General features: G+C 49.9%; 1 protein-coding gene across 1 annotated transcript; it reads left to right on the forward strand.

The window, feature by feature from the left end:
- Positions 1-19399: 19399 nt before the first annotated feature.
- LOC136470699 (uncharacterized) lies at positions 19400-20891 on the forward strand. The gene is made up of 3 exons (XM_066468452.1): positions 19400-19711; positions 20213-20423; positions 20689-20891. Exons 1-3 carry the CDS (start codon positions 19400-19402, stop codon positions 20889-20891), a joined length of 726 nt encoding a protein of 241 aa, XP_066324549.1.
- Positions 20892-21144: the final 253 nt, after the last annotated feature.

Raw genomic sequence — 21144 nt, forward strand, 5'->3', positions numbered from 1 at the left:
CTAAAAGAAGAAGGGTGGAAGCTATGTAGTCACTTGGGATAGTGATGGCTCATCGGATAGTGATGACTCTAGTGATGATGGCAAGAAATCTATCAAGAAAGCACTAGCAAGCATCGCTATCAACAACAAGCCCTCCATCTTCGACACTCCATCAATATGTCTCATGGCAAAGCCTACTAAGGTAAAATATGATGAGAGTGATGATGATGAATGTGAAAGTGACTCTTGTAGGAATGATAATGAGGATGAGGAGTACATCAAGGAGGAACTCTTGGACATGTGTGAGCAAGTGCACGCTTACAATGAGATAAAGAGAAAGGAGTGCAAAGAATTACGCAAGAAAGTAAAATTTCTTGGGCAATCCTTTGATGAGCTCAATGCTACTCATGAGAGGCTAATGGAAGCCCATGAGAAGCTTGGCAAAGCTCACTCTAAGCTTGAAAAGGCTCACTCATCTCTCATTGAGCAAGTCAAAGTGAAGGAAGCCAAGAAGGAGCAAGTGATCGTATCATGTGATGTGGGACTAACATGTGATCTTATTAATGAATCTTTTCATGAGTCCATTTTAGTTGCTCCCACTAACCTCTCTTGTAGCACTACCACTTCTACTTCACCTTTGAGTGATGAAATCACTTGTGGTGCCTCACTAATGGTGGAAAATGAGACCCTCAAGAAGGAGGTGAATGAGCTCACTTGTGCCTTAGGCAATGCCTATGGTGGAGATGCTCGCTTGCTAAAGTGCTTGGGTAGCCAAAGGTTTTCTCTCAACAAATATGGGTTAGGCTATACCCCCAAGAAAGGCAAGGCAGCATTTGTCACTCCCAAAGTTAGTTTTGTGAAGGGCAATGGTCGGTTTTGTAATAGATGCAAGCAAGTTAGGCGTGTAGAGCAATATTACAAGATTAACAAGAACAAGCTACCTAATGTATCCTCAATTAAATTTGATTCTTGTTACATGCTTTTTAAGGGTGCCAATGGTGTGAAGGCTAAGTTCATTGGTACACCAATTATGGGCCCAAAGAAGAAGGCCATTTGGGTACCAAAGACCTTGGTAACTAACCTACAAGGACCCAAGCAAGTTTGGGTACCTAAAAAGAATTGATCTTCTTTTATAGGTCAATTATAAAGCCAAAGGAAGACATTGGGTGCTTGATAGTGGGTGCACACAACACATGACCGGTGATCCAAGAATGTTCAATTCAATCAATGAAAACAAGAGCAATGGGATTAATAGTATCACATTTGGTGACAATGGCAAAGGCAAGGTCAAAGGGCTTGGTAAGATTGCAATGTCCAATGATTTAAGCATTTTCAATGTGCTACTAGTAGAGAGCTTGAACTTCAACCTATTATCGGTAGCTCAATTATGTGATCTTGGTTTTAAGTGCATATTCGGTGTGGATGATGTAGAGATCATAAGTGTAGATGGCTCTATCTTAATATTCAAAGGATTTAGATATGAGAATCTATACTTAGTTGATTTCAATGCTAGAGAAGCTCAATTGACAACATGTTTGATCATTAAGTCTAGCATGGGTTGGTTATGACATAGAAGGCTTGGCCATGTTGGGATAAAATAATTAAATAAGTTGATCAAGCATGACTTAGTTAGAGGCTTGAAAGATGTCACTTTTGAGAAAGATAAGCTATGTAGTGCATGTCAAGCCAGAAAGCAAGTTGGTAACACACATCCTAAAAAGAGCATAATGAGCACATCTAAGGCATTTGAGTTGATGCACATGGACTTGTTTGGACCAACCACATATACTAGCATTGGTAGAAACAAATATGGATTTATGATTGTGGATGATTTCACTAGATACACATGGGTATTCTTTCTAGTGGACAAGAGTGATGTGTTTGCAACATTTAAATCATTGGTCAAAGGCATTCACAATGAGTTTGAAACAACCATCAAGAAAGTAAGAAATAATAATGGTAGTGAGTTCAAGAACACAAGAATTGATGAATTGTATGATGAATTTGGAATTAGACATCAATTCTCAGCCAAGTATACTCCTCAATCAAATGGCTTAGTTGAGAGGAAGAATAGAACTTTGATTGATATGACAAGATCAATGTTGAGTGAGTACAATGTGAGTCATTCATTTTGGGCCGAAGCAATCAACACGGCTTGCTATTATAGCAACCGACTCTATTGTCACCCTATGATGGAGAAGACACCTTATGAGCTTTTGAATGGAAGAAAGCCCAACATAGCATACTTTTGGGTTTTTGGTTGTAAATGCTACATATTGAAGAAAGGCACTAGATTAAGCAAGTTTGAAAAGAAATGTGATGAAGGTTTCTTGCTTGGTTACTCCACTACTAGCAAGGCTTATAGAGTTTGGAATTTGGCTAGTGGTACTCTTGAGGAGGTTCATGATGTGAAATTTGATAAAACAAATGGTTCCCAAGAGGAAAATGAGAATCTAGATTATGTAAGAGGCACTCAATTGGTTAATGCAATGAAGAACATGAATATTGGTGATATAAGACCTAGAGAGATGATTGATGTTGAAAATGACAAGAATCAAGTGCTCTCTAACTCAAATGTGCAAGCTAGTGGTTCTCATGATCAAGTTCAAGCAAGTACTAGTCATGACAAAGTGCAAGATCAACAACAAGTGGCTAGTTCATCATCTCAACCAAGTGATCAATAAAATGCTAGCAATCAAGTGCAAGTGCTTCAACCTACCAATGTTACAAGAGATCATCCAATGAACACTATCATTAGTGATATTTTAAGAGGTGTGCAAACTAGATCAAGATTGACTTCATTTTATGAGCATTTCTCATTTGTATCATCCATTGAACCAAAGAAGATAGATGAAGCTTTAAAGGATGTTAATTGGGTCAATGCTATGCATGAAGAGCTAAACAACTTTACAAGAAACCAAGTATGGGAGTTAGTTGAGAGGCCTAAGGATCATAATGTGATAGGAACCAAGTGGGTCTTTCGGAATAAGCAAGATCAAGATGGGATAGTAATAAGGAACAAAACAAGATTAGTGGCTCAAGGTTACACTCAAGTTGAAGGTCTTGACTTTGGAGAAACATATACCCCGGCTGCAAGATTGGATGCAATTAGGATCTTGTTAGCCTATGTTTGTGCCCACAATATCAAGTTGTATCAAATGGATGTGAAGAGTGCATTTCTCAATGGTTACATCAATGAGCTTATGTATGTTGAGCAACCTCCTAGTTTTGAAGATGAGAAGAAACATAACCATGTCTACAAGTTGAGAAAGGCTTTGTATGAATTGAAATAAGCACCTAGAGCATGGTATGAGAGATTGAGGGATTTCCTACTCTCTATGGGATTCAAGATGGGAAAGGTTGACACCACTCTCTTCTCCAAGAAGCTTGGAAATGACTTGTTTATAATGCAAATCTATGTTGATGATATCATCTTTGGATCAATAAATCAAGAATTTTGTGAGGAGTTTGGAAAAATGATGGCTAGTGAGTTTGAGATGTCCATAATTAGAGAGCTTAGTTACTTCCTTGGTCTTCAAATCAAGCAAATAAAGAATAGCACATTTGTGAGTCAAGGCAAGTATATCAAGGACATGCTCAAGAAGTTTGAAATGAATGATGCTAAAGCTATTAGTACACCAATGGGGACAAGTGGAAGCTTGGATAGTGATGCTAGTGGCAACATGGTGGATCAAAAGATGTATCGGTCTATGATTGAAAGCCTAATCTATGTGACCGCATCAAGACCAGAAGTGATGTTTAGTGTATGTATGTGTGCTAGATTTCAAGCCTCACCAAGAGAAAGTCATTTAAAGGCAACAAAGAGAATATTGAGGTACTTGAAGCATACACAAAATGTTGGATTATGGTATCCCAAAGGAGCAAGATTTGAGTTGATTGGATATTCGGACTCCGATTATGCGGGATGCAAAGTTGAGAGAAAGAGCACATCGGACACATGTCAACTATTGGGAAGATTACTTGTGTCTTGGTCATCAAAGAAGCAAAATAGTGTAGCACTTTCAACCGCCAAAGCGGAGTACATTTCGGTCGGTAGTTGTTGTGCTCAATTACTTTGGATGAAGGCTACTTTGAGTGACTTTAGAATTAGATTCAAGCAAGTACCATTGCTATGTGACAATGAGAGTGCTGTAAAGCTCACCAACAACCCAGTTCAACACTCAAGAACAAAGCATATAGATGTCCATCATCACTTCATAAGAGATCACCAACAAAAAGGGAACATTTACATAGAGAGTGTGGGCACCGAAGATCAACTTGCCAATACCTTCACCAAGCCACTTGATGAGAAGAGATTTTGCAAGCTAAGGAATGAATTAAACATACTTGACTTATCCAATATGTGTTGATGCACCCCCCAATTTATATGACATGCCTCTCCTTCGAGCAATCCAAGATAAAAGTTGATTGGCATGGCATACATCCTTGCTAAGGACATAATTAGTGCATCTAGATATATTTTGCATTTGAATAGGATCATTCATGAAAATCAAATGAATTTGATGCTTGTATGGTACCACTATTGCTTGTATGTTTGAAATGATCTAGTGGTAGCATATGACATGTTTGTGGACTTGTAAACCTAGTGATTGATCTATAAAATGAGCTATAAGTGTTTAACTCAACATGGTATAAGATAACCCTTATTTGGAGGCATGAAGAAGCTTGTCATTGGATCAAACCGAGTTAAATATCTTTTGCAAGTGGACTAGATTGAACCAAATTAGAAAAATGGTTCTCATTTCACATGGTTTCACCCCAACCTATCTATAATTTGTGGTTGATATTAATAATTCTAACCTATCTATACTTTAAGCCTTTGTGGTCATTGATGACAAAGGAGGAGAAATAGTGTACAAAGATAGTGAAAGGACAATAAAGGGGGAGAGATATGGGAGAGATATGACAAAGAATGTGGATCAATTAAAATTTTGAGCACACAAGTAGGGGGAGCAAGCGTATGAACTTGTATGGTGTATTTGAATGTGCATCTCATATATTTGCTTGCATGGCATAAGTTCTAAATTTCTATATCCATGCTTGTGTGGTGTATGCTAGTTATAGGCTTGAATAATGAAATGAAAAACTAGCATGCATAAGCTAAAGTAACTAGACTTATGTTCATTCTATGGAAACTAGACCCTTGCTTGTAATGTTGATCTCACGGGGTATTCTAGTTTTTGTGTATGTCTAGTTACTAATGATGCTAAGGATGGTATATTGGTGCACTCCAATTGGTATCACGCTTTAAAGGTCCATCTCTTATACCTTAGCATCATATGGTAGACATTGACTTATATATTTCCTATCTAAGCATATGTGCAAGCTATAATCCAAACTCTTAGCACATATGTAGGGGGAGCAATTGCTACCATTTGGAGTTCATGAAACTTGTCCACACTCTTTAACACATGGTAAATATGCTTGGACAAGCAACATGGATTCAATCGAATTTTAATTCATATCTTTGTGAAAGGGTTGTCATCAATTACTAAAAAGGGAGAGATTGAAAGCTCTAGTTTGGTTTTGGTTAATTGATGAAATCCTAAGTGCTTACCTAGTTTATCAAAGTGATTATGAGATAGGTAGCACTACTCCAAGTGATGAAGCAATGGCGAAGATCATGACGATGGTGATGGCATGGTGATGATCAAATGCTTAAACTTGGAAAAGAAGAAAGAGAAAAACAAAAGGCTCAAGGCAAAGGTATAAATAGTAGGAGCCATTTTGTTTTAGTGATCAAGACACTTAGCGAGTGTGATCACATTTAGGTTAGATAGCCATACTATTAAGAGGGGTGAAACTCATATCGAAAGACAGTTATCAAAGTGCCACTAGATGCTCTAACTCATTGCATATGCATTTAGGATCTAGTGGAATACTTACACCCTTGAAAATGTTTGTGAAAATATGCTAACACATGTGCACAAGGTGATACACTTGGTGGTTGGCACATTTGAGCAAGGGTGAAGAAGTTAGAGGTGAAAAGGAGTTAGTCGCGCTGGTCACAGAGTGACCGGACGTGTTCGGTATTAACGATGAACTCAGCGACCGGATGCATCCGGTCGACACACCGGATGTGTTCGGTGTGAATCAGCAAAATCGGTGTTCGGTGAGACAGTTGATCGGACGCTGGCCGCGTCTGGTCCGGAGTGATCGGACGCGTCCGATCGTCCATGAGTGCTTACTATACTCGACCAGACGCTGAGGCTCAATGTTAGGTCAGTTTCTAACTGACGCGTCCGATCGGCCCTAGAGGCTTACTAGACTCGACCGGACGTAGCGGCTCTGTGTCCGGTCATTTCAAATAGTGCATCTGGTCAAACATATCAGAGAGCCATTGGAGGCAACGGTGAGACATGTGGCAGTCATGTAGCTACCGGACATGTCCGTTATGGTGACTAGGCACGTCGAGTATTCATGACCGGTGCGTCTGGTGCTGCGTTCGGTTAGTATGACTAGAGCGTTCGGTCACCATGAGTTGTGCCCAGTGAAGGGGTACAATGGCTCTATTTCATGGGGGCTTCTATTTAAGCCCCATGGCCAGCTCAAGCTCATTCTCTTACACATTTTCATTGACATAGCAACCTCGTGAACTGAGCCAAAGCCCTCCCACTCATCTCCATCATTAATTCATCATTATTGTGAGATTAGGAGAGAATCTAAGTGCATTGCTTGAGTGATTGCATCTAGAGGAACTTGGTATTCGTGTTGCGCTGCGGATTTCACTTGTTACTCTTGGTAGTTGCCACCACCTAGATGGCTTGGTGCAGCGGTGGAGGATCGGCATGAGTTGGTGATTGTTCGTGGCCATCTCCAGTGATTGTGAGGGGAGTTGTACCTTTCTCGATGGAGTGCCAAAAGGTAACTCTAGTAAATTGCTCGTATCATTGAGTTACCTTACTTGTGAGTTAGTTCTTGCGGTGTCCAATCATGTGGATGAGATTTGTGAAACACCTCTTAGCCGCCGAACCACCAAGTGTTGGTCGACACAACGGGGACTAGCGTGTTGGCAAGCACATGAACCTCGGGAGAAAAATTGGTTGCCTCTTGCCATTTGATATTCTCCCGGTGATTGGTTTCATATTCATCTTGTGATTGGTTCATTCCTCTACACAGTGGTATAACCATCCTACTCACTCATTTATATTCTTGCAAACTAGTTGTAGCAAGCTCTTTAGTGTAATTAGATTTGAGAGCTTGCTTTGCTATTTAAGGTTGCTTAGTGGAGCTCTTTAGAGTAGAAAGATTGAGAGCTCTTAGTGAGTAGTATCATAGCAAGTTGTGTGTCTAGCTATCATTGCAACTAGAATTATTGGATAGGTGGCTTGCAACCTTTGTAGAGCTAGAGCAAGTTTGTATTTCGCTATTTGTCATACTAATCAAATTGCTCTAGTTGATTTGTAGATTTTTAAATAGGCTATTCACCCCCGCTCTAGCCATATTAGGACCTTTCATCCAGGCCATGGCTCTTCACCACCTTTGACCCGAGCTTATCATCGAGACCTTCCCAAGTCACATACCGACCGTGTCAAAAGGCCTACCATGGATTGCAGAGAGAAAGACAACAAGGGAAACCGGGGACTTACCGTCCACGTTCGCCTGAAGCCTGCGCACCTTATCGCGCTGCCAAGTCACCTCGGCCTCCAGACTATGGACCTAATCTTGGTGCTGCTCGACCTCCATGGTGAGCCCGACGGACACACCCTCGGCTACAACCTTTAGGTCCCTCTCCCTTTGGAGCTCCTTCTCAAGGTGGCTAACCTGCTGATGAGCGTCGGCGCGCTCCTGGCGAGCCAGTTCAATCCCCGTGTGGAGCTCCTCTATGGCCTGGAGCAAATCATCCCACTCCTTCCATAGCTGTTTGGCCTCCATGGCGTCCATGCGTGCCCTCTCAATTAGGGCCGTGAGCTTCTCCTTGGCCTCACGGGCATCGTCGTGAGCGTCCTTCTCCCTAACTCGGAGGTCGGCCACCTCTCGGGCGGCAGCGAGCTATGCAGCCAACCCCTCACTTCATCGTGTCTCCTTAGTAAGGAGGTTGGACTTCTCCCCACTATGGGCCATAAGGACCTACGAAGAAGACAAGACTTAGAGGCACGAAAAGAGAACATGGGGTTAGAAGCACGGTCATATCATACCTGGCCAACCGGAGCGACAATGTCGCGCATCTAGCCCAACATGGTGGTTAGGGCGTGAACTATGTCCCCAACCTCCATGTGGATGCTCCCCCATTTCCTCTCCTCTATTGCTTCATTACGGGCAGCCACTCGGACCAGAGACCAGGACGTCCCCACGCTGACCTCTCTTGCAGCGATAGCTCCTCTAGAGCGGCTCTTCTAACAACATAGGGGGCGGGTGACATAGACATGGAGGCCTGCCCTATCGCCACATCCGTGAAGGATGCCTTGGGTGCGCCCCCTTCCGTTTGCCCCACCATGGACATGGCCACATGCACAGATGGTGGCTCTAGCCATGCCTCCTCTACCTATGACATCGAGGACACGACTGGCCGCACCACGCCCGCCACGAGCGCCCCAAACACGCCCTCCTTCGCTGGCTCTCCCATAGACATAGCCATCGGCTGTGCCTCCCTAGTCGACGCTATGGCAGCCATGATGCCACTCACGCCCTCCATCAGTGTAGTGATAGCCGGCTCCTAGCACGTTTGCTAGAGGAGGATCTTTTTTGGAGCAAGCCACAGGAGAGTCCCACATCCTCCGACGCTGCAAGGGACATGGCGGTCAGTTCGTGGCAAAATTTTGTTAGGACAAAAGGATGACAAAAACTCTTGACTCACCTTAACTCCATCATACGAGGATGTTTTGGGGCCGGCTTGCCCAACCCCGGCTGCTCCTCATCGGCACGTTGCTGCTTCGAGCACTCCCTCGGCTCAGAGGGCTTAGACGAATCAAAATGGCCACCTCCCATCGACTCTGGAGGCACTGCTGAGGGCTCCGATAGAGCAGGGCGACCTATTTTTGTTGGCTCTAGGGCCACCGTCGAAGGCCTAGATGAGGCGAGGCATCCTGGTTCTACTGGTTCTGAGGCCACCGTCGAAGGTCCAGACGCGGTGGGGCGGTTCGTTCCCGCCAACTCACAACATGCCATGGGAAGGACCCTGCCTATGGCGAAGGCGGGTCCTTGTCCCTGGCAGCCAGGTCATCCCATGAGATGGGCAACATGGATCCATCATCTTCCTCCTCCTCTTCGTCTTCTTCCTCCTCTTCTTCCGATGAGCCTTGATGCCGCTTCCTTCGCTGCAGCTTCGCTCGCTGCTTTGACTACCGTTTCTTCACCTCATCGACCTTCTTCTTCTACTACTATTCATCCATAGCATGGTTCACTGCCCTCATGGCCGTGTGCCCTGGCAGTGGCACGACAGAGTCCCAGATGGCTAACCCTGATAGCAATTCAGTGAAGCCCGTGTCCTGCCACATCACGGGATGCCCTAGGATCAGGAACACGATGTCGGCCTCCCCCGTGGCCTTCTTAACGCGCTGCACGACCTCGCTGTCATGGAGCAGCCCCTAGGTGAGCGTCGTCCCAACGAGCTACGTGCCGGGCGTCATCACATACAACAGGAGGATGTGCACCATCAACAATGCCACCCTCCTCACGTGATACCCCCCCTGATGACACTGGCCCCATGGAAGCCATGGATCTTCATGAACATGATGGCCTCGAGGAGGTCGCGCATCCTCTTCTTCTCCTTGATGGGTGGCCCCCATGACCATGATGGCGAAACCTCTTCGATCAAATGCCTAGAGAAGACAGGCAAGGGTGCGATAGGGTCATCCTTCAGGTAGAACCAATTCGAGTGCCACCCCTTGTTAGATCTAGAGAGCTAGCAGGGCATGTACTCAACCACCCGCTGCCCTAGGAGGTGGATGCCCGTGCATCCCATCGGCACTAGGGTCTCCCAACCTCTCTCCTTCTTCTTCATCAAGGAGATGGAGAAGAAATATCTCCAGAGCTCAAAGTGGGGCTCGATCCCTAGGTATCCCTCGCACATCGCGATGAAGGCCATGATGTGTTGGATCCCATTGGGGTTCAAGTGGTGCAACTTGATCTGATAATGGTGCAGGAGACCCCGGAAGAACAGGTGAGGAGGAACCATGAGTCTGCGCTTGTGGAAGAGCATGAAGGAGACGATGTAGCGATCGGGCGATGCCGGTGCCTCCTTGTGGCCTAGCACAAGCCACTCCACCGCATCGGTCCTCCTGCAGAGAAGACCACGCTTGATGAGACCCTCCATGCGCGCATATGTAACATCGGAGCAATGCCACAAATCCATGGAGGATGCAGGTGGCTATAGAGAAGCAAAGGCAGCGGCGGAAGGAGCGGAAGCTATAGATCTAGGACTCCAGCGGTGGACTAGTAAGCATGGCAGATCCAAACAGTGGTGGTGGAGAAATAGAGAAGGTAAGGTTGCGGTTTTGGTGTGCAAAAACATGAAGGCGGAGCGAGGCAAGAAGGCAAACCATCCACCTAGATTCACATGCCCACTACGCCGCATCACGTCACCTCCCTCTGAAGATCATGCACTCGCAATCTCTATCCATGCCCTCAAAGGATACGCCAGATGATGGTTTGCCCATTCAATGGGCCAAGAACTGTCGTAGGTAAGAAGGGATCCAGAGCTAAAAATGCTCCTATGGCCCATTTAGAACTAGGAGTTCGAAGGCTAGCCTACCAATGAGTTCACAGCCGCTCCAAGACACCCTTAGAGCGAGGGCTAGAAAGGGATGGGCCCACTAGCGGCCAGTACCCAGGCGCACGAGCACCACGGGCATCCCGGCCCACGTTCTAGTCTTGGTTGGTTCCCAGTCCATGGTTTTTTCTCAAAGAAAGGCAACAAGCCCTTGGGACCGACCAAACAGACTCAAGAACTATATGGACTGACCACCAAGAGTCTAGAGTCGGTCACTAGCTGACCCATGCTGGACCCCCATGAATGGGAAGCCAAGGCTCCACTTGAACTAGCCCGTTAACAGCTCACCAAGCACCATGTTTTGTCCATCACAAAGATGAGCCGACCCTCGATTAGACCCTTGCTACGCATAGGGGCTCGAGGAAAGTTGGACTCGTAAGAAGACCAAATGCGTGGTCATAGTACGACGGCGGACTGATCGGATCATAGGGGACTGAAATCAAGAAAAATCTTTCTAACCTCCCGAATCTTATGGTTACATGCCCCAAGAAGACCAACCGCGACAAGAGGGAACCATCGTCCTACCAGGACACGCCGCAGGCTATAAAAAGAAGGCCAAGGCCCTCAGAGTCCTCTCGTCTGGAAAAGCCTCCAAAGGAGTATTCTACTCCTCCGTAGGCTTGAGGGCTACTGTCGGGTATCGATAGTAGGGATACCCAAAGCAAGAAAGTTAGAGCCCACGATGACTTCCTTGGATGGAGCAAGACATATTAAAAGGTCTCGCTCGACCCTTGGGTTTGTGCTCTATCTTACCTAACCCCAAGGCTGCGGGCTTCATCTCACATGACCCCAAGGCCGCGAGCTCTGTCTCACCCGACCCTAGGGCCACGGGCTCCGTCTCACCCAACAGGGACCCATACTGCTGCCAACCACTTCAGATCCAAGCGTATGGACCTAGGTCAAAACTCTGACACTAGGGAAGAGACTATCATGACTTGATGTAACCTATGGCCATGATGGGTCATACCTGAGGGTTCATATCAAGAACAATGTTGGGCGTGTCGGTGTTGTTCTGCCTAACCCTTGTATGAATGCTGACAGGCGTGTCAGTTCACCACAACGTCCGCCGAGATGGAATGGAATGCCATGACTGGCAGATGATGCCTACACATGGAACCAGTGACAAACAGGTCTGCAACATGGAGAAGAAGGACCTGACGATCTTGGAAGTCTTCTTCTCTCTCTTGTTCTTCTCCTTTTCCTCCGCTGTAACCCGCACTTTCCCTTTGCCTATAAAGGGGAAGCATGACGCCCCATAAAGAGGGCTAGATCCACATGAGGCTGAACCATGAGATAAAAACATAAGAGCATGATACAAACACACGGCTGAGCAACAATCGAGCTCTCAGCACCCATTCACCCCTTCGCCAGAGACTTGGGATCATTTCTCTCTCTCACCCATTTGTAACCCCTACTGCAAACTAAGTGCCGATAACACGAACAGCAACAAACTAGATGTAGGGACATTCCATCCAAATCAGTATAAACCCTTGTGTCCTCCGAGCACACCATCCGAGCCAGACCCGCAAATACAAATTTACTCGTCGGTGGTCCAAAAACACCAACATGTCAATTGTATTCTCAAATAAGAAACCAAACCAGACCTTGTCTCTGTTCAAAATTGATTTCTTCCATGTACTAAGATGCATGTTCTATTTCAGGTAGTGTAACTATAAGATACTACAATACATGTTCTATATCCAGGTAGTGTAATAACTAATTTAGAACTTCAAGGATCCAGAGAGCATAACTTGCCATTATTGTTCCAAAGCAAAAAACTGTAGAGCGTAATTGACAAGGATCCCATCCTCATCCACTGCTATAGTTGGTTGCAAAATCTTTTCTCCCACTAAGCAGAAAGCACTTCATAGTCAATATAGCATATGAGCTATCAAAAAGGAGAACTATAGCACGCCAATAGCATAACAATCAGAGACTCATACACTTTGTACTCAACAAACTAATCCTAAAAATTAGCAGAATAATACTACAATGTTGCAGGCACTAACTAATAAGGTTATGTGCTCCTCTGTACTACTGAAAATCAGGATAGCATCATCATCATCGCTGAAAAATCTAGCACGAGCTCAAGCTGCTTTTTATCTATGCTTCTTATGATCTCTGCAATGCCAAATCATAGAAAATAAAACAATGTTGAACTATTGGCTTATATATATTTCTTGTGTTGGACAAGGCAGGTAGAAATGAAACCATCCTAATGCAATTGCTAGCTATTTCATTTGACATATTCAGCAATTGACGACTCCATTCGAGAAAAAATTAGGTATATGGTCATAAGACACTACCTTCTAATCTAGTAGTAGACACTAAAAACATGGACACTAAAATGTTGAAAAGCGACACTTTATAGAATCCAGTGGATTTTCTACCAATAAGAAGACACTTTCACTGATAGTGCTTTGGCTTCCTATATCTGCATGGCCATTTCAAGTAGGCTCTGCATGTAAATGGAGACTACTTCTGTTAATTAGAAAAATTATTCAGCCCGATTCAAACAACAGAGAATGAATAGAACTTGTGGCAGGAAAGGATGCATCCAAGAGGCCACGGTGGAGATTGATTCTTGCCAATGGCGAGCATCTTGAGGGTTTTATTTTGGAAAAAATGGAGGGGGCTATGGGGATAAGCAAGCCCCTTCATCCTGCTAGGTAGAAATGAACACTTCTTTTCAGTTGTATAGAGATATAGATAGAGAGAAGAGAAGAGAGGGACATATATCATTACATAGTTTTTGAAAAATATCAGAAAGAAACTAAGAACACAAATGTAGGGATATCCGGGCATCAAAAGTTACTAAAGAAAGCCAAATGGTCTATTAAAGTGTACTATAAGGTGATCACAATAAATTGGTGCTGATAAATAGATGATGCAACCAGCTCTTCACTCAATTGAACAGAATCTGAATAACTCAAGTAAAGTAGGCGGCACATGCCTCGTCATCCTGGATGCATTCAGTTTCTGGTTACCCATGCCAAGCCACGTTTATAGAAAGTCCACATAATCCAAATCACCTAAAACATGAGACCATTCTTTGGTATGGCAGGACCTAAATGTTATGGACTAGATCAAGAAACTCATTGTGCATATTGTGTTCCTTCTGTTGAAATTTTCATGTGGTGTTCCTTCTGTAGGAATTTTTTGTGTGAAGTAGTTGGTAGAGATGCCTCCGTCTTTTCTGATCCCCTTGAGTGAAACTAATTTAATTGAGAACAACAAATTAATCGAATGACAATCTCACAACAGGAAAAGGCCCTCCTTGCACAGATATCATTGTCCAAGCAAATTGGGTTTGTCGGCCACAAAAAGAACCATCCTGTCGGTGTTTCTGACCGGGGGGTCCTCAACCAACTAGTGAATTTGTTCTGCGTGCTCCCGATTCCGGATGGTGATGCAAAGAGACACAAGATTTATACTGGTTCGAGCAATCGGTGCCCTACGTCCAGTCTGAGAGATCGAACTTGTATTCCTTGCACCGAAGTGCTCGTAGTAGGGGGGTACAAGCTAAGGGAGAGAGGGAACTAGTCCTGGGTCTCGGCAAGGTGTCGTGTGGGCCGTCTGAGATGTTGCTCTCAAGCAGCTAGGATGTGTGCGTGTGTGTGTGTTACCAGGTCTCCCCTCCCTCTAAGTGGCCCAAGTCTTCTCCTTTTATAGTTGAAGGGAGGACAAGGATAGTACATGTATTACTATGCGGCGTCATGCCAATAGGGGCGGCATGTCCGAACCCTGTGGCCTGTCCCTATGGCGGCGTGGTCATCGGAGTGGTCCGTCCTTGGAGTACTGGGGCGGCGTGGTCGTCCCATCATATCCTGTGCGTCGTGGGAGCCCCGGAAATGCCTCAGAGTGGGCGTAGCGGCGAACGTGCAAGCCACTGTGGACAGACTGTGCATGAGGCCAAGACTTGGTCGGTGCCGAGGCTTGCACTGCGGTGGGGGGGGGGGTCTCGGCAGGCACGAACCCCAAGATCGCCGAGGCCTTGGTGTATAGTGCCGAGGCCTCAAGCGGGCGGCTGGTCATGGGTACAGCATTGGGACACAGTGGTCGGTAATCCCCATCGTATCCTATCCCAGCCGGTATGGCATTGATCGTGGACACAGCGGTAGGACATAGTGGCCGGTAATCCCCACCGTGCCCTGTCCCGGCTAGTATGGCGCTGATGTGACCTTGGGTCACGTCGGCCGTCCTATGGCGTTGAGCCACCATCCAGCTGAGATTGCGGGAGTGGTTGAAGCATTAATGAGACATGACACGCTGTTGGGAGGGTCAGCCGAGGCGGGGGGTGACGGACCGCGGATGAGCCAGCCTCGGGCGAGAGGCCTCGCGCGATACGGAGAACGCGCCTCCTGCCGAGGCCTTCCGTGAAGAGCCTCGGGTGAGACAGAGACGGCGTTCCCTGCTGAGGCCTTCCCTGGGGAGCCTCGCACGAAGCGGAGTTTGCGTCAGGATGCCGAGACCTCCTGCTTGAGGCTCAAGGCGAGGAGGGGGAGGACCCAGTGGGCTCGGTCGCGACGGGTGAGGGGCCCATGACTTGCCTTCTAGCTTTTATATTATTTTTTTAGATGGGACTCTAGCGACCCATTTGATGTTTTGCTTGGGGTACCCCATTCTAAGGTACCCGACAGTAGCCCCTGAGCCTCGGGGGGAGTGCGTGCACTCCCCCTGAGGTTTCGCCGAGGCTTGGTTCATACCTGCCCCGTAGGAATTGGGGTTTGTTTTTTGAGGTTCCGGTGGGTGCGCGTGAGCGCACCCACCGGGTGTAGCCCCCGGAGGAGTGGAGTTACTCCTCTAGGGGCTTTCTTTATTTTCGCATCTGAACGAGTAGTTCTTATTGCATTTGCTGAGCCCCCAAGCGCAAGTTCGGGTTGCGAGGGTCTCGGCGAGGCTGCAGGAAGAAGCCCTCTAGCCTCCGCACGGAGCGAGAGGTTCATCAGGGGTCCCCTAACTTTGGGTATAATCCTCACGCTTCCTTTCACTCGGAAGGAGGGGTGGAATGTGCCAGGCTACCCTCGATGGGCACGAGCATCGATACTTCCAGTGAGCTATTAGCGGGTAGTCCGAGTGGAGGCCCGAGCCCCGTTCACTGGGGGATGGCTAGTGGTCCAGAGACGTACTCCAAGAGTACCAGGGGGTTTCTCTAGTGGGTGCTGAGGTCATTCGCGGGCCTTGGTGGCTCAGTGCCTCCCTACGGTGGGATCCCATTCAGATACTTCCCTACCGGTCTCAGACACGACTTAGGACGCCCCGAGCGACCGTTCGCTCAGGTTTGGGCCATTCGTAGGCTCGCCTCGATGTCGTCCCTGACTCTGTTTCCCTGGGGCGGCTGTCGAAACCTTTTGGAGGCCTAGCCTTCGAACCCCTGGACTGTAATGGGCTCGGTGCCCTTTTATCGTGTTTATAGCGAAACCTCTAGCGTGGTTTTGGACTGTTTGTCTTTGTCTTGGGTGTTCTGGCCCTTTCATCTGATCTTCACATGTCCTTTTCGTTTGGACGGAGGGTTAGTTTGCCGAGCCTATTCTGGTCTCGGTGAGGTTGCAGGAAGAGCCCCTAGCCTCTGCGTGAGAGGGCCGTCGGGAGTTCTCCTGACTTTTTATACGCCCCTCACGCGTGAGGGTTTGTTTGCCAAGGCCCCTTTGGGCACGAGCCTGGGTCGTGGGGTCTCGGCATATTTGCAGGAGGAGCCCCCTAGCCTCTGCATAGGGCGAGAAGGCCGTTAGGGGTTCCCCTGACTTTTTATGCGACCCTCGCACTTCCTTTTCGCTCAGAAGGAGGGGTGGAATGTGCCTCGCTACCCTCGATGGGCACGAGCGGTGGCTCTTTCGGTGAGCTATTATCGGGTAGTCCGAGTGGAGGCCCAAACCCCATTTGTTAGGGGACGGCTAGCGGTCCAGAGACACACTCCAAGAGTACCAGAGGATTTCTCTAGTGGGTGCCGAGGCCATTCGTTGGGCCTCGGTGGCTCGGTGCCTCCCTACGGTGGGATCCCATTCGGATACTTTCCTGCCGATCTCGGACACGACTTTGGGCGTCCTAAGCGTTTCGCTCGCTTGGGTCTCGGCCCCGTATAGGCTCGCCCGTAGTCGCCCCTGACTCTGTTATCCTGGGGCAGCTGTCGAAACCCCTTGGGGGTCTAGCCTTCGAACCCCTAGATCGTAATAGGCTCAGAGCTCGGTTCCTTCCTATGAAAGGAACAGGCCATGGGAAATATCTTCCCTATTGGCTCGGCCACGGGTGGCGTGCCTTTTGAGGCAGTTTCATGGGGAGGCGAAACGACGTCTGTTGCCATGGTGGCTGAGCACGACATGATGGACGGGACGTAACTGTCCTCGCATTTAATGCGGGAGACGTGGGCGCGTGGGCTGTCGAAATTGGCTCGTGGTTAACCGCGCCGGACGGGGGAAAACCTCCCCGATTTCATCGCCCGTTCATTTCGCCTCCTCCCTACATAAATACCCGAGGAATCTCGCCCCTCCTCATCTTACCTTGCCTGCATTAGCACCATCTCTGTCGAGCCGTCGCCAGAGTAGCGGGTGCCGGGAAGAGGAGGAGAGAAGAGCGAGCCTAGGGAGAAAGCGAGGAAAAAGCAAGAGCATAGGAGGGAGAGAGAAAAACTCACCGCCGCGCCCAATTCCTCCATCGTACCCATGGCCGGCAACATTGTCATTGTCGAGGTGGACCCTTAGGATCCATCGAACGTCACCGAGGAGATGCTCTAGTCGCTTGTCGATGGTGGACTCCTCCGCCTAGTGACAGACCCTAGTAGGCCGGAGTGGATTGCTCCGTACGGCGAGCTAGAGCCGAGGCCCCACGACGGCTACGTCGTGAGCTTTGTCTCCTTCCACGAGCGCGGCCTCAGTGTCCCGGTGGACCAGTTCATGCGGGCGCTCCCGCACTACTACGGCGTGGAGCTCCATAATTTTAATCCCAACTCCATTGCTCAGGCGGCTATCTTTGTTGCCGTCTGCGAGGGGTATTTGGGGATCGGTCCCCATTGGGATTTGTGGCTCCACCTGTTCCGGGCGGGGCATACTACCAAGCCGATGGGCACATCGGGTAAGAGGAAGGCATCGAGGGTCAGAGGCTGCACTCTCAAAGTGCGTCAAGGCTGCCTGCACCTCTACATCCCGGCCCAACTCGCGTCCTCCAACTACCGGTGGTACACGAGTTGGTTTTACCTCCGCAACGATGACGGAGGACTTCCCCCTTATACTGGGCGGATTATGGGGAGTTGCCCAGAGAAATGGAAGTGGGGCGTCCCGAAGGTCGACTAGCCCAAGCTGGAGCTGCTCCTAGAGTGGCTGGCGAGGCTACGGAGCCATGGCCTCACAGTCGCTGTGGTCGTGGCCGCCTTCCACCACTAGAGGGTGCTGCTGCTGATGGCTCGGCGGCGGCGGCTGTTCGAGATGAGGCCGGGTGAGCCCGTTGAAGGCAGCCGGATGTCTTCCTCCGCCCTCTCCGACGAGGAAATTCACCGTCGGGTGGGGGAGATGGTAGATGCGAAGTTGAGGGGCGGCAACCTGACCCCCTTCGCGATGCAACCGTCGTGGGGGTTCCTTTCGCTGGTAAGTCGGGTGCCGCTGTGGCCTCTGAGCCTCCTCAATCTCCCTTTATCCCTTATTTCCTCATGCGCGTTTGTCGTTCCTCCAGGGGATGAGGGACGTGCGCTCCTCCCCGCCGCCCGTTCCCGAGGACACGGGGCAGCGGGTGATCAACAGCACTCACGCCGACACGTAGAAGAAGCGAAAGGACGCTAAGGCGGCAAAGCACATGAAGCACATCCTTGTGCGCAAGGCATTGGATAAGCGCCGCCGTCAGCAATGGAAGGATGGTCTCCCATTGAAGGAATCCCCGTCGACGTCATAGTCGACGGAGGCCTCGGACGGGAACGCCAAGGGCGAGGGAGGGTGAGGTCCCCTGGACCACTTCCTGATGTCGTGGAGGTGGCGGCCGGGGCGTCGGCAAGTAGCCCGGCACCCCTAGGAAGGGGAGGAGAAGCGGACCCGGGGCCGGCAGTTGCCCGCTCCGGGGCCGAGGCCGATACGCCCGAGGCGCGGGCGTTAGGCAAACGCACCGTCAGCCCGGTAGGCTCGGCGGCCGTGGCGGAGCAGGTGGTGGTGGAGGCAATGCCACCGCCCCCGCAGAGGACCGAGAGGCGCCGGGGTCCGCTGAGGACTGACCAGTGCCGATGGATACGGATGCGACGCTACTGCCGCCACCTCCGCCGTTGCGGATGAGGTTTGCTATGGCGAAGCGGGGGCCGCCCCGTTCTAAGTAAGTGTATTTTTGGCAGGATCGTAGTGTCTTCTGTTCGCTTCTTTGGTCTCGCACTGACCCTGTAGGTTAATTTTCTTTAGTCGGAAGTGGCCTGCGGATGACCTCCCCTTGGCGCCCCTCAAGGCGCTTAAGGCGAGCCCCAGCTCCTCCACCCACTAGGTGGTGGAGGCACAAGCCGCCATCCAATGTGGCGTGGCGTCGGCGAGGGTCGACCCAAAGGAACCGGCCGCCCAAGGAAGGGTTGCCGAGGTGGCCCCTACACGGTCGGATGGGGCCGTCGTGCCCTTTGTTGCTGAGGCTCCTAGGGCCTCCGAGGCTGAGGCGATGGAGGCACCGGCGCCTACGACCGCCGAGACCGCAGTGTCCGCGGTCGGTGTTTCTACGTCTGCCGAGGCCACAATGGCGGAGGCCGGAGCCCCCGAGACCGCCGAGGCCATGATTGCAGAGGCCGGAGCTCCCGAGGTCACCATGGCCGTCGTGATGGTGGCGAGGCCATCTGTGCAGGAGGCGGAGATGCAGGCGGCGGAGGCCTCGACCGTGCCCTTGGCTCAGGGCCCGCTGTTGTTGCGGGAGAGCACCCAGGAGACGGAGGTCTATCCGATCTCCTCTGACAATACTTCCCGAGCATGGGAGGTGGTCAGCGCCGAGGAGACCGATGTCGTGGAGCAGCCGGCGCCACTCTTGGGCGAGGGAAGCTCGGCCCTCGTGTGGGTGCGACCCGAGCCCCGCGGGTGGGATCACCCGCGGGTACTGTGGTGGAGCTGGGACGACCCTGAGGGAGAGCCTCTGTTCGCCCTCGAGGATACGGCCGAGGGCAGGCGCTGGAGTACCTTCGAGCAGTACCGCAAGCTGGTGGAGCGGTCGCTACGGACAGCGCTGTCCGTGGTGGCCGACGAACTGCCCGGAGTCGCCCGGGTTCGTGTTTTCCTTTCATATGACATTGTTCTTTTCTCGGTTTTGTCGTAATCGACAACCTCTGCTCTGCCTCCTTAGGAGCTCGAGACCCGATCTCTCGAGAAGTCGGTCTTCCTCCGGCGGGAGAGGGGAATCTGGGACCAGCTTCAGCGGCAGAGGGGCCTTCTTGCCGATGCTAACGAGCTTCTGTCGGCACGAAGCACGGAGGTGGAGGACCTCCGCCTTCGCTGTGCCGACGCAAAGGTCGAGGCAGCCACAGCCTAGACGCAGCTTGCCCCCTTGGTGGCACGGATCAAGGAGCTAGAGGAGGAGCTTACTCGCGCCGTCAGCGATCGAGATGCCTTCAGATCCCGGGCTGAAGAAGCGACGGCCTCGGGCAAGGCCCTCGCCGGGCAGCTGGGGGCAGAGGAGAGTGCGCACCGGCTGACCAAAGGTGCTTTAAACGAGGCTCTTGCTGCGGTTGAGGCCTCACAAATTGAGGCCGTGGTTTTGAGGGGGATGGTCGAGGGTGAGCTTGAGTCCCCTTGTTTTGTTTTCTTCTCCTTATGTTTGCCTCCTAACTTCCTTGTATGACGCAGAGCTGGGGAGTGAAGTTTCCAGGGCGGCCGAGGCCTCTCGGGTCGAGGCCCAGCGGTTGAGGGAGAAGGTCGAGGCTTGTTAGGTCGAGGCCCGACGCTGGGAGCTGAAGGCCAAGGGTGAGTTCCATGGACTTCCGTCCCTAACTTAGGTTGTTTTTTCTCTGGCTCGACCTCATTACATTTTCCACGATGCAGAGTCAGAGGCGGAGTTCACCCAGGCTGCCGAGGCTTCCAGCGCGGTGCAGACAGTGCTCGATACCGAGACCAAGGAGCACGAGGCGCTAAAACATGCCGCCCTTTTCGCCTACAAGGCCTTGGAGGTCGAGGGGGTTCAGTCAAGCAGCTCCCTTGGGAGCCGCTTGATTGCGCTGAGCAGCCAGATGCGCGAACGGCTCTGAGGGGCACTGCACACGGGTGTCAAGCAGGCGATGGCCGTCATCTCCTCTCACTACCTTGGCGTCGACCTCTCGGCCGTCAGTGATGGCTATGTTCTGCTTGACGATGACGAGGAGGCCGATGCGGCGGTCGTGAAGCTGATGGAGGCGGCGGAAGGCCCTGGCGTGGTGCTGGTGACGCTCTTCGAAGAGGAGGTGGTGCCCCCCTGCCATCTACCGGTGCTGAAGGCCCTAAACCTTGATTTGGGCCCCGGGG

Source organism: Miscanthus floridulus, chromosome 8 (genome assembly GCF_019320115.1).
Source record: "Miscanthus floridulus cultivar M001 chromosome 8, ASM1932011v1, whole genome shotgun sequence".
Taxonomy (NCBI): Eukaryota; Viridiplantae; Streptophyta; class Magnoliopsida; order Poales; family Poaceae; genus Miscanthus; species Miscanthus floridulus.

Excerpts from the sequence above, each read along its gene's own strand:
- LOC136470699 (XM_066468452.1), top strand. The coding sequence starts at position 19,400 with ATGGCGGAGGCCGGAGCCCCCGAGACCGCCGAGGCCATGATTGCAGAG. Across the intron at positions 19,712-20,212 it reads GAAGCTCGGCCCTCGTGTGG|GAGCTAGAGGAGGAGCTTAC; the intron begins GTGCGACCCGAG and ends GCACGGATCAAG. Across the intron at positions 20,424-20,688 it reads TTTGAGGGGGATGGTCGAGG|AGTCAGAGGCGGAGTTCACC; the intron begins GTGAGCTTGAGT and ends TCCACGATGCAG.